Source organism: Seriola aureovittata, chromosome 6, assembly GCF_021018895.1.
Source record: "Seriola aureovittata isolate HTS-2021-v1 ecotype China chromosome 6, ASM2101889v1, whole genome shotgun sequence".
NCBI lineage: Eukaryota > Metazoa > Chordata > Actinopteri > Carangiformes > Carangidae > Seriola > Seriola aureovittata.
This window is the reverse complement of record NC_079369.1, coordinates 17,588,392-17,602,262: the sequence shown is the minus strand read 5'-3', so window position 1 is coordinate 17,602,262 and position 13,871 is coordinate 17,588,392. Positions and strand designations below refer to the sequence as shown.

Genomic DNA, 13,871 nt, shown 5'->3' with positions numbered 1-13,871 from the left:
TCATTCTGGTTGTACAGGTGAAGTCAAGTCCTTCATGTATATATATATATACTGTATATATATAAAACCAATATCACAAATCAGAATTGTGATTGCCCCCAAAGGACTTTATAGTGTTTACAGCACACGACACCCTCTGTCCTTAGATTCTTGGTCTGGATAAGGAAAATTCCCCAAAAAACACCCAGTACAAGAACTCACAAAAACCTTTTATATAAGATATCAAATTGTAGTTAATTTGATACAGACCAAATAAAGACAGGAAAAGTTATTTCAGTGTTTCAGATAAAACTGAAAAAACAGAGTAGACTGCAGAAGAAATTAAATATCATTTGTATCAACTTCTCTCAGTTTTCATTTGATGAGAAACAGCAGCAGTGAAACTGTTTTGGAAGGAAACACTGTATTTTCCAGTTTAAACAGACAGTAAATGTCATGGACACCTTATACTGTAAGTCTGACTGTTTTTCCATTGCATCACATATCTAAATTTATGAAACCAAAAGAAGGAGTGAACGGTGGTTAGATAATAATACTAGCGCCAAGATTTTAGCTAAGCATAAGGAAACTAATTTAGAAGCAGAAGCAAAAGCAACAGATAAAAGCATTTTCATTTTTTGATCTCTTTCTGTTTATATTTCCATATTTATTTTCTTATTCTTTTACGGATTTACTCTTTTTGATGGTACTCTTATGACTCCACATACAGCGGCCACAAAAGAAGGAATAGGAGAAAAATATGGTAAATTCTCTTTGGACTGAAAATAAGAATTTTATACACATCTGCATGATAACACAAGATCACATCAAGCAAGTGTTCATTTTAGCCAGTTCATTACAGGAGCTAAAGATTTGTGAAGTCCAGTTACAGGAGTGGATTTTGTGTAACTGTAATGAAACATGAGAATATGATACCAAATAGCTGGTGATCCAATCTGCTGTCTATATTTCATATCTGGGTGGGGACAGGGTGTTTGGTTTTAATCTGCTGCAGACTGAAATATTGCCATGTAATGTTGGATAAAGCGTTGAATGAAACGTTGGTGGTGTGGAGTTCATCACAGGAGATCATTGTCCAAGCCGGGGGGTGCTGTCTGTAGTGCTCCTGTTGCTCCAGTCGGAGCATAACCGGAGTTTAAAGGGGTGGGGTACCCGTTGACAGTGGTGGGTGAAGCGGGTATATTCCCCCCCCACATGACCCCTGGCTGAGCGCTCACCACTCTGTGAGCCTCCACCTGGTTGCCTGCAGGAGGCGCTGTGACGCCTGCTGGTGCCCACGCTGCCATGCCACCAGTGATGGTTGGCCAGGGCGCCGCAGCAGGACCAGCCCACTGGTTTCCCAGAGGCCCTCTCTGGTCCCAGGGCATGGCAGTGGGAGAGTATGGCGGAGCGACGTATGGAGAGCCACCTAGTGGCTGGGTGGGGAACATGGAGAGGATCTGCGAGGTGGAGAGCATTAGCTGTGGAGGCTGTGGAGACTCTGTGAGAAAAGTAGAAGATAGTGAGTTAAAATTCAATCCTGCTTTGGATGTACATACATACATATCTGGTCATCCTCTGCAACCCAACAAAAACAAAAAATGATCATAGCGGATAACTGAATCTGTGGGAACTGAGCACGAGTTGGGACGAGGCAGTGAAAATGTGTGAGATTACTTAATCCATCATTGATAAACAGTAAACACTGCACATTCCTCTGTCTTTCTGTACATGATATTAAAATGTAACTGAAACAGCAGCACCATGGGAATTATGATAATGTGACCTGTGTACTTATACAGAGCGATCATGGGAAAATACTGTGTACATTTAGGGAAAATTGACGTTTCTCTTGTGTCTCCAGGTCAAAGGTCAGATGTCAGTTGAAGAGCAGCAGCTGCTGAGAAACAGTGTATGGTTTGTATCTAAATTAAATGATCTAACTCGCTGCTTGATCTTCAGTATGTATTATTATGAACTCTAAATAGCACGTGGCTGGATCAGATATTTAGTTTGTCTGATTTGATCAGATTTTCTGTAAAGACATGAATGAAGTTTTGGTGTGCAGGCTCCACAGCACTTCAACCATGTTATTTAATTTAACCACAGTCTCACTGCCACAGCGCAGTGTGTGTTAACACATTACAGAAGTGTTGATGCCCTGATTGTATAAATACGAATGAGATGCCCACAGCGAGTAACTTTGAAATCTAAAGGACGGAAGTGATGAAAGTTTGTTTATCTGATGATATCTATTTGCATGATAGGCGATCAGTGTATGTGCTACATCTCTGTATGAATCCTCCCTTTGATGGGATGGCAGAAAGACTGAACTAGCAATATATTTTGTACTTTTATATGTCATGTTTTTATGTCCACAACCCCAAAAAAGATTGGAAACTGCATCTAGAACTGACAGAAAAAGCCTCTGCCAATTCTGTAATTTTTGGCCACAGGACTTTCAAACTAAGGTTACAAGTTACATAATCACAAGACTAATCTAGTTTGAGTGTGAAGTTCATAAACATCTGTGAAAATAAACTGCCGGGACTTGTGTTCTAAATATGTAAAGAAAATATGCTATAGATTCAAAATATCAAGCAAAATATGGAAGATAATTACCAGAGACCAAAGGAGAGAAAGGGTGTTCATGTTGCCCTGGATTTGGAATAACAGGTAACACTTAAAGACACATTGGCTTTTTTAGTCTGTGGTTGTTTTTGCATTTATTTACGGTATTGGCATATTTTGAATATGTTTGAGTTATCTGACTTCTGAACTCCAAACCTATTGCACTTTAAGGTTCCTCGCGTCAGCACTTTGCCCCGTGGTACCACTGACCTGGCTGACTGGGACACGAGCTCTGGAGAGGTGACAGCGGCTCCTCCAGCTGGACTGAGAAAACTTCCATCAGCTCTTTCCTAGATGAGACCTGTAGACACAGAAACAAAAAACATTAGTTTTTATCTAATTTCTAAAAATATAGAGTGACTGGTTAAATGATAGTGGATATGAATGACAAATTATATAGATAAAATATAGATTTAAATAGAATAGAAATTCTGTGTCAACTTATTTGCTTAGTTCAGGATCTTAGAAGATGAGCTGCTAGCTAGCATTTGAACTTGAGACGTCTCATCTATTGAGAATATGATGTATTTGTGCAATTATATTTTCCACTTGGACACGTTTATCCTTATTTACTCATTATTCATTATTTGATTTGAAAACAATGACATTCCAAAAGGTCAAGTAATGTACTGTTTATTTTTTGTTGTTGTGGGTACATCTGTTTAGTGGGTTAGTGGTTAAATTCTCAATAAAAAATGTCAATACTCTCATAAACACAGCGAATTTAAAACATTCACATAATAGACGTTGTGTTGTGGTTTACTTGGTTCGATTGTCCAGGTGAAGAGTCTGGCCGTGGACTGAACACACCCTCAAAAGCTGGTCCCTGAAAATAACAGTCAGTATTGTTTCAACATGTGACCTCCACCTCCATCATTTGGAAAAAAGCAGATGAAGAGATTATTTTTCTTTTTAGGAATAAAAACTGAGCCTTAATTGTTCTTTAATTTACCTCAGCTGGAAGGGCTGAATGCTCATTTAGAAGCAATAAAGAGCTGGTCTGAAAAACAAGAGGAAACAACATTCAGAATACAGTGTTGACACAGGAAAAAAACAAAAACCGATGAACCCAAAGTTTTTCTCTGACTTGTGTCGGTGCCTCTGCGGGTTCCTGTGGTGTCTCCTGGTCCAGACTTTGACAAACCTCCTTGATGTCAGCCAGGACTGGATCTGCCTGATGAACCCAGATAAAACGTCACACTGTTTAAACAAACACATTCACAGCAGGGTGGTACAATACAACACTGGTACAATTAGGAAGGGCTCTCTTTGCAGCCAGGAGGAATGATTACAGTGACCTAAAAAATGTTAGTACATATCGGCAGGTCAATTTTTTTTAAAGATAGACTTGTGTGAACCTAGTCTGAAGAAATAATGTCCACCTTTTCTATAAAATGTGTTTGTTGAAGAATTACATCAAATCAAAAGTAAATGCAAGGAAATATAAAGTTTCTGCATTTTCAAGTGCCCCAAACTCCTTTATGACCTGGATAAAGTCTATTTTCACATTTGTGTTTGAAATGATGAATAAATGAATGTGATGATCCTTTCGGGGACACATTTTCTATATATATATATATATATATACATATACATGCCATGTCTGTTCCCCTTTGCGTACTGTTTGTTGTTACCAGGTTAGCTGTCTTGATGTAGAAGAGGCTGTAGGCGTCTTGGTGTTGGTAGATGTAGGCCAGAGCTCTGGGGTCTGACTCATCTTTTGTCAAAGAGCTGATCCTGCTCCTCTCGTGCTCATGAAGTAAAGCCTGTAAAGCAGATTATGAAAAGGATTTGAGCTTTTAGTCCTTTACAGTATCCACTGTAATAATATATAATAATACAATAACCACTTCACTGCCATTCAGCAATAAAAACGGGAAAACAGAAAACTACCATTACTGCAAGAAAAAAAAAGGGAAAATAAGATATCATAACTATAAAATTACTATAAAAGTTATTTGCTGGGTCATCTCAAAGAATAATTCAGTTTCAGGCAAAAGTCTGCAGTTCTTGTAATCACTACAACCAGCACTTGGATCAGAAATTGAACCAGAATATAGAGGCAGATGTGGAAGCAGAACTTCTCCAAACACCAACTTCCACATAAAGCACAGTATTTATTTCACATAGGAAAAACTACTTCCTCATTTCATTCACCACCACTTCTTGTAAATGTTTAACAAATAATAACTTAAGGGGAAAATTGTAACTTGAAGAAAAAAGCCAAACATTATGGTGTTTAGAGAATCAAATCAGATCTTACAATATCTGTGAGTAAAGCGGCTCGCCACGCTTTTCCCTTTCTCAAGAAACTAGACAGAAAAGTATTGGAGAATAGTTTTACGGGACTGATGCAGGTCAGTTGTATAAATATTGAGCTTTACCTCCTGAAGGAATCAGGAGAATTGTCCGATTTTGGAAAAATGAGTAAGAATGCAAATGCTATGTGGTATTAATGTGGTAATCCAAGCAGGAAACCAGGTTTTTCTCCTCACTAGAAATCCACAATGGTTGTTGTGGTTGAAAGTAATAAACAGAAAGTACTTAAGATCAATCATGAACCTGAGGGTGGTGCTACAACTACAGGACAAGGCAACGAGGAGAGAGAGGTGGGAGAATTTTAGTCACGAGACGCACCCCTGTCCGCTCATCCACGATTTTCAGGCCGGTGGAGGAAACTTTCAGCCAAACTCTCTGCTTGTGTTTCCCCTGTTTCCTTGCTGCTGCCTCAAAGCCCTGAAATGCAAACACACACACACACACACACACACACACACACACACACACACACACACACACACACACACACACACACATACACGGACACACACACACACACACACACACACACACACACACACACACACACGGACACAGTGCAGGGGACGGAAAATTTGAGGCAAACGTGACACAAATCTACATGGATTTCTCAGCTGAATTTAATGTAACGTCAAAGACGCTGCTCCTGTGGAAAGGAGTGGAGTAAATTAATATTGATTAATGATTACACTGATAATCATTTAGATCAAAACTTTTTGTGAAGAATTTGTTTTGTAACCGTTGTTTCACTCAAGCTCTTCCCTCATGATTGTCTAATCATAGCAACTGTAGCTGTAACCACATACAGACCACATACACAACAGCTGTGCGCAGGGGTTTTGAAAGTGCGACACTTAGCATTTGAAGAGCCTGGATATTATTGTCACAAAGTAATTGTTTAAATCATCTCAAACAAAAACATCAGGACACACTTAACTTTCAGAAAGACCAATGAAAGTAATGCTGAATAAGAGACTGCACACATAGTGGCTTTAATATAATATAATATGAGGACAGTAATTTAATAGTTGTAATATTTAAAAGTGTAAGTTACACATTGACTTTGCCAAACTGTTGTTCATAGACAGTCTGATTTATTATTTTCTCTCTCTGGCACGTGCAAAGTCCTGTGAGATTAGAGGGCATGAAGTCAGAGAGACGTCAGGACTCACTGGGATGTCAGATATAATCAAAAGCCCGATCTCCACTGCAGGAATTTTCCCACAACTCCTTCTACATCTGAGAAAACAAGTTTTTAAAAAAGGCTGCTCTGTTCCCTTTTCACTAGGCCCCGATCCCCCACATTATCATTGTTCTGTCATTATCATTGTTATTTAATCAGTATTTTAGTGGGATGATTAGCTCACCCCCATACTTACCTGAGCTGGTGGGAGGCCCCAGTTAGGTGAGAAGGAGAAGATAAGATACCAGTGAGGAGTCGATACAGAGACTCAGAGCAGGTGGCAGCTTGCTGTGAGGCTGCAGATTGTATTTCTTTGGCGTTATGGTTTAGATTATTTTTTCGTGAATTTCCCAGGGTTCATTTTTCTTCTGTTTGTTAATATTTTTGTTAATAAAATCAAATTTTTTTGAGCACTTACACTGGCCTGCTGACATGCTTTATTTGGAACATCCCTTTTAAAGTTTCCAGTGCCCAAACACCATCATCTGCCCTTTTTATGGGGCGGAGGCACGACAAAGTTCCTTCACTACATCGCTCCTAATCCAAAGGAAAGAGGCCGTGATTGAGACTGTTGGTGGATGGAGTTGGCATAATGAACTACTTGGTCAAATTCAGTCTTCATTAACAAGTGTTATTTTTCACTACCACTGTGTTGTCTCCAGAATGGTACAATTTCAAACTGCAACATACCAACATGACCGTTAATCTGATGTTATTATACATTATAATGTATCAATGTTTCTATAAGACTGAAGCTTGGGACACACCTCAAAAGTAGCTGGGACCTACAAAGACCGACAATCCCCTCATATAAAGATTGTTTCCATCAACTTGCACAGATGTGACAGCCAGGGAGGAACATAAACTTCATGGCTGAGAAAATACACTCGACAACACACTGAACAACTGGACCAGCTGGAGCTGTGGCAGTAAGCGACCTCACAAACACTACAAGAACGCCAAATGTGTTCTCCGACCACCAGGGGCTTGAACTGTTTAAGCAGTGACATTTGTGCTGAAAAAACTAAGGACTAGTTTGGATGAGACCCTGGATGGAGAGGTGGATACAGAGAGGTGAGGGAAACTTTGTGAAATTAAGCTTTTTTCAGGTAAAGCTGCTCATGTGATGCAAACAAGTGATGCAAACATCATATTTAAAGAAATCTTTACAAGAATGAGTCTTTACATATCACACACTATACGATTTTATCTGCTGACTGTCAACACTAACTGATCCAGACTGGAACGGACCTGATTAAACTTGGTCTGATCAGTGGTCATGTCCAAATTATGTTTATAATCCCCACCTTTACTCTACAGCTGTGTGAGGCTGATGGGAATTTCATGTCATGTAACACAGGACTCTCCTGGAAATTCAAAATACTTCATTATTGAAAAGTGGCACCACAGCTGCTTAATTCTATCAAAATTAAAAGTGAAACAATTTAAGCTGTACATCCTGTTTTCACTGTCAATGAAATGCACCCTGGGAGTCGTAGTCAACTTCTCAGCTAAATTTTTTTAATTTAAGCCTGTATTTTGTATATCCATTTTTCTTTTTTAGCAGATATTTCGGAAACACAGTCGTTGATCATTTGCAACGATGATTGAACATGTCCATGCACAAGAGATGCCCAAACAGCTCTCCCCAGTTCACAACTCTATAGTTGTCAAGACATTTCACCCCAAAATGTCAACGTCATGGTGGTGCAAGAGGAGATCACCAGTAGGGTTTATCATCTGGGAACCATAAATGTCTCTTTGCTAAATTTTCATGACAATCCTTCCAATAGTTGTGGGGGTTGACAGACAGATTGCTTAGCAGGACTGAAAATTACACCTCACAGCTTTTGACAAAACAGCATTTTTGTGCAATGGTTCGAATTAAATACTGGCCTCTGAAGACAAATCACTCTAGCTCATAACAACCACTGACGACAGATTTTCCATCTCTCCTGCCATATGATACCAGACGTCTGGTGTTTATCTTTAATTTGCTCTCTGATAAAATGACTTTGAACGTTGAGGAGGAGAAGATCATCTCACAGGCAATTAACCATCTTTAATCAAGACAAGACAGAGGTAAGATTATTTTGGCAGTGGAGGACAGACTACCTTTAGTTTCATCATGGTGTCCCAGCACATCTTGTCCCCCTGCGCCTCGGGTACCGGGTCTACACCGATCAGCTTGGCTTTGTACCGAACCCCGTCTCCATGAAAACGGGAGGTGGTGTCACTGGGTGTGCTGGCGGCTCCTGGGAAACACGAGGAGAGGAAATAAAGGGTCAAACTGTGAGGATAAATCTGTGTGAGAGCAAGGAAATGCGTGTCTGTGTATATTTATATTAATCTGTTGTGTTTTAATAATGTTTGTGTGTCATAATTCAATTAAAGCTCATGTGTATTTGTGTTTTCGATATGTTTGCACTTGTGTGTCTTCACCGTAATGCATGTTTGTGTCTCTGTGACTTTGTGCATTTTTGTGTTAATAACTACATATTTTTATGTATCTTTGTAAACAGATAAACAGTACAAGTATGTGCGTCTTTGTGCTCTGAATGTGTGCGTGTGTGTGTGCGTGTGTGTGTGTGTGTGTGTGTGTGTGTGTGTGTGTGTGTATGTGTGTATGTGTATGTGTGTGCGTGTGTGTGTGCGTGTGTGCGTGTGTATGTGTGTATGTGTATGTGTGTATGTGTGTGTGTGTGTGTGTGTGTGTGTGTGAGTGTGTGTGTGTGTGTGTGTGTGTGTGTGTGTGTGTGTGCGTTTGTAAGCAAATAGCTGAGGGAGCATTTGACTGATCCTTGGTCAATGTTTCATTTCATTTCCTGGAATGGAAACAGGTCATTTAGCAAGTATGGAAATGTTAGTATGTGTTGATGTAACAAAGGTCGGCTCTTAAACAGTTTCATGCTTGTTGTGTAACAGTTTACTGGCGTTAAGTCGTGGTCTAGTTTAATGTTAAACTCTAATAGGTCTCACATCTGCGTTAAACAGTCCAGTAGTCAAAGTCAGTATTGTAAGTTGGTGATTGTAACAAGCGAAATACCCAGTAAAATTAACAAAAATTGCTCCTTTTTTTTTCGAAAACACAGGCTGCTGTTTTTGCAGACAGTAAACTGGGGAAATGAGCCAATAAAAGCCCCAATGCTAAATTCTCACATAGGCATGAAGACATTTTTCATTTTGCCCATTTGCTACTGCTCTGTTAGATGGGGAGTTTCTAATGCGGGTGAGTTATATATATTCTCCTGACAATACTCAGCTTCAACCACCTCCTGCGACGGATAAACTGGTCAACAGATCTCTTTCCTGTTATTTGGAGAAGCTCGACTGTAGAGTGACCTGAGATGGCAAAATAAACTGCAGTGAAAGTCTGGAGGACACATGATACAACTCAAGCAGCGTATCCAAGGAGAGTTGAATTGAGGGCAACTGGACTCGGTTGTGAATACATAAGGACGTCTCATCCGGGAGGCTTCCTCGGGTTCTGACTGACTGGTGGGGAGTCCCAGGTGTTTAACCGCTGTGGGGTCATTTTTGAGGCCTTGATGTCATTTGGTTCGTTAGTGCTCTTGGCTGTTGTAAAGACAGTTGTTAAAGTTGTTGTAAAGTCATCTGAGGCCACGTGTAAATGACGGTCTTTGGAGTTTTTGGAGTCACATGAGACCAAGTGTGAATGGTTGTTAAATTTCCTGCAGGGTTGAAGGACGACATTGTTAGTGGGGGATAAGTGGCGTCGCCGTAGACCTCCTCCTCTGTTGACGGATGGTTTCTCTACTTTAACGTAGATAGCGTCCCTCACTTCTCTTTACCAGAACCACCATTCCTCCCTTCCTAAAATATGTACACTGTTGTCCGTGAGGGAGCGTCCCTTACCCTTCAGGTGTAGGTAAACTGCTGAGTCTCGACCTGAGGAGGTGGCCCCTCCCAATATGAAAGTCTGTGCATTCCTCACTGCACCTGACTGCATACCCTACACTGCTTTTCCTGTGTTTGGGTGTGCGGCCTTTTGAATGGACCGGTTTCTGTCTTAGTGCGTTGCTGCGTTTTGAAAAACACGGAGATGCAGTGCTTGTTGAAGATCCTCCTGAGTGTCTTACTGCAGACACGCAGGGGATGACGATGTTGTTGCGTTTTTCCCGTTTTTTCCTTCACCACCTGTAGCTCTGGTGTACACAGACTTGTATATCAGACTTGTATATCAACTAAACAACTATTGAACAAACACATGGATCAACACAGGAGGGCCAACTCCTCGTTACAACAGCTGGGAGCACTGATGAACCAAGTGACATCAATGGCCTGGATAACGACCGTACAGATGTTAAATCCATGGCGCTCCCCACCAGTCGGTCAGAACTGAAGAAGCCTCTTGGATGAGACGTGACACGTCTTCAAGTATCTACAGCCAAGTCCAGTAGACAAGCAATCCCATGTAGATATCTCACTGCACTGTTTCACGCTTTACTCTGATTTCTGCCTCCTAAGAACTTGCAACATTGTTAATATATATATTAACAATGTTGCAAAATGATAAAATGTCTATTTTATCATATATTATAGTTTGGTTTTTGGGATGTCTGGAACACCGTCTACCCTGTCTGCGTTTTAAGGAACTGTTAAAAGAACGGTTATGTATTTTACGCTTTTAAGGTTCAGGTTTCCAGTATTGAAATGTATGCCTCCAGCTTTTTTACGGTTTATGGTCTTAAGACGTTTTCGCTCTCTATGTCGTGTTTTATAAAAGCATCATAATGTTGTCAATAATCCAAACCAAACTAGACCAAACAACTGTCCCTAAATGTTACACTGATGCTGATACTCATGAGAAGATATCACAGATCCATTGTTGAGCAGCTATGGCAAAGTACAGAAAAAAGTCAGGCTTTTCATTTGGCTGAGCAGACGTCCTGGGATCCCTAACAACTGGACCACAATGCCGCTGAAAGTATTTTGATCAAGTATTCTCTTCTAATTCAGTATCCATTTCAACATCCTTGTGGTCACTTTTAAGCACTCACTTATTAGTCAGCTACAACAAAAGCTCTTTATCCTGTCTCCTGGAAGTCACATTGACATCCTACTAATTTGCCAAATACGTTTTGCAGGAAACAATTCCTGCCTAGATTACTTTTGCATATTTTTGAAGAAAGAAATTAAGGCTAAATTTGACAAAGCCCAGGACTTTGGCACTGCTGCCTGAGGTTCACATGGTGAATCCCAAGTGTGGTTAGGCTAAAAAAGCACCTTAGTAAAGGTTTTTACAGGCACAGAAATAGATTATAGTCTAAGCCAAAGTGATCATATTCTCATAAAGCCATAGTTTCGGCTGATGGCTAATCATTAACACGTCTGAGCAGTGTGTAAAAAAGATTATGCAAGATTTACATTTTTAAAGGTTCGCTGACAATCTATCACTCTGCTCACTAAACATCTGCTTTTCCAAATGTAAACAGTCAAGGACACGGCGTTTTGGAGCAACGCGAGCTGTAATTTACACCAGATAAACCGACATTTATCCAGTTCACATGAAAGCGTCTATTACCAACACTATTGTATAACTCAACAAGTGGCATCAACAGTGTGTTTCTCGAACTGCTGGAACAGATAGACACCCTCTAGTTAATCAAGACTGAGAAAACAAACATAATCACTCTCAGTTATTCAGTGTACAGACCGCCTAATTTCAAAATAATATATCTAGTATCGAGTTGAAATGAAGCGTCATTGACTCTCACCAAAAAGAGACCACATTTACTTCCACTGAAGGATTGACACCAGTGGTTTGGCACTGAACCATAAAGTTGGGGAACAGAGAAAAGACATATTTTAAGAAAGAAGGGTCAAAATCCAAGAAACAGAGACCGAGATGTCCCTAGATTTTACAGGCAGAGAATGGAAGGAAGGAAGAAGAAATTAGATGCGAATTCACCCAGAATGAGACGAACTGATGCAAAGATGCTTCTGCAGGAGTTGAAAATGTGTCAACTTGAGTGGAAGATTCGCACATGTGAGGAGAGAGAGGAGAGAGGATGGAGGGTAATAACAGAAAGAGCAAGAGTTTCTAGTCAGTTCTTAGTTCAGTCAGAGGCAAATAAACATAACCTGCAAAAAGTGCCCGGCTGTCAAATTCATGTGAATGATGCAAGGTGTAAAATTTACTTTGCGTTCTGTTTGAACACATCTTTAGTCGCTCAGAAACACTAGATCCCACATATCCATTTTTTTCTTTTTCGGCTTTTGGATTTGGTCTCATTTTGGATGAAATTCTTCCCACTGACAGTATCAATTCAGTCCATGCGCATTCTGCAGAGATGCGTTGCTACAGAAAAACAGTTAAAAAGAATGTAAATCTAGTCAGTCACATTAAAACTTTATTCTTATTGAAAGCAAATAGCATTTCTGCAACTGCTCGGTGTCTTTAGAGAGATTGTACACATCAAGTCAAATCTGATTTGAGATCTCAGACAGCAAAGTTATGTATTTGTCTCTTTTTGACGTTTAAACAAAAATGAAGCAACAAGTTTAGAATAAAAGAAAGAAATTAATGATTTTGATTTTGCTGGGAATAATGACTTTGGTTATTTTCAGGGATTATGTTGTAACTATTAGAATTGATGGGATTTAAGGAATTGAAGCAGCCTGACCAATCATGTCCAAAGAAAAGGCAAGGAAACGTACATTCAGCAGGTTTTTCACAGGTCACAGCTCAAGGGCACATCTCTGAACTTATGTTTTTTTCTAAGAATGAATCCTGACAGTCAGCAGCAGCCAGATACTTTTACCTTTTGTACTGGTGGGGAGCCAGGTCCTGACAGCAGCTTGGCCCGGGGCAGGACAACTTCCAGCCGTTTGCTCCATCTCCATCTTGACGAAGTTTGTTTGGAAATTGTAAGCTGGGGGGGCTCAGGATCCCTGCGAACACAATGTGACTGTCACAGATTGTAGCTGCAAAAGAGCATGCTAAATCAGTTCAATGACAGATATTATTGTTGTCAAACTGCACAGAAAAAGCATCCACAAATTTAAGGACTTCTGAGATGAAGATGAATTTGAACAAGAGAGACCGTTTGATTCACCTCACCTGCTGCGTGAGTGCGTCTGTGCTCTGACACTGCTGCCTGGCTTGACTCATAGCTGAAACTTCTCAGAGTCAAAGGTCAGGATGTAGACACACTGGTCATATATTAACATCCGCTGGGAGGCTCAAGTACATGGGAACTTGGGTCGAGGACTGGAGAGCTTCTAATTGGAAGGGGGGTCAGTATATGGTGCTTTCCCTCTCAGGGGATGAGTGTGAGGTCATGTGTTTCCCTCAACGACAGACTTTGGGTGGTATTTTCTTTAAATAACAGCTAAACTAAATGTGCCCCCCTGCCAAAAAAAAACAGCTCACTGAAAAACTCTGCAGGAAGGATGGTTGAGAGAAACCAGATGATACAAACCCCTTCAGAAATTTCTCGCTTTAGATATTTTGAAATTTGAAATTTGATTTGACTACAATGTTATGTAATGCCTCATGTAAACCACTTAAATTGCAACTTTTTTTGCTTTATTGCAAAATGTAGGATTGATCTCATAATTCCTGTAGTGTTTTGACTTCATTATTCATGTATCATTTAATCTTGAAGTGATTAAGTATCACATTTCTGGTCAAACTTCGACACTTACAAGAGACAGATTAAAACTAATAGTCTACAGCTAAATGCTAATGACAGCATGCTAAAATGCTTACAATGACAAGGCTAACATGCTGATG

General features: G+C 40.1%; 1 protein-coding gene across 1 annotated transcript; it reads right to left on the bottom strand.

Moving 5' to 3' along the window:
* Positions 1-204: 204 nt before the first annotated feature.
* LOC130171196 (disabled homolog 2-like) lies at positions 205-13,030 on the bottom strand. The gene is made up of 9 exons (XM_056379063.1): positions 12,898-13,030; positions 8,228-8,367; positions 5,248-5,346; positions 4,245-4,376; positions 3,698-3,784; positions 3,563-3,610; positions 3,374-3,436; positions 2,821-2,911; positions 205-1,480 (listed from the first exon to the last, which is right to left on the bottom strand). The coding sequence occupies exons 1-9, from the start codon at positions 12,977-12,979 to the stop codon at positions 1,059-1,061; spliced, it is 1,164 nt and encodes a 387-aa protein (XP_056235038.1). The 5' UTR covers positions 12,980-13,030; the 3' UTR covers positions 205-1,058.
* Positions 13,031-13,871: the final 841 nt, after the last annotated feature.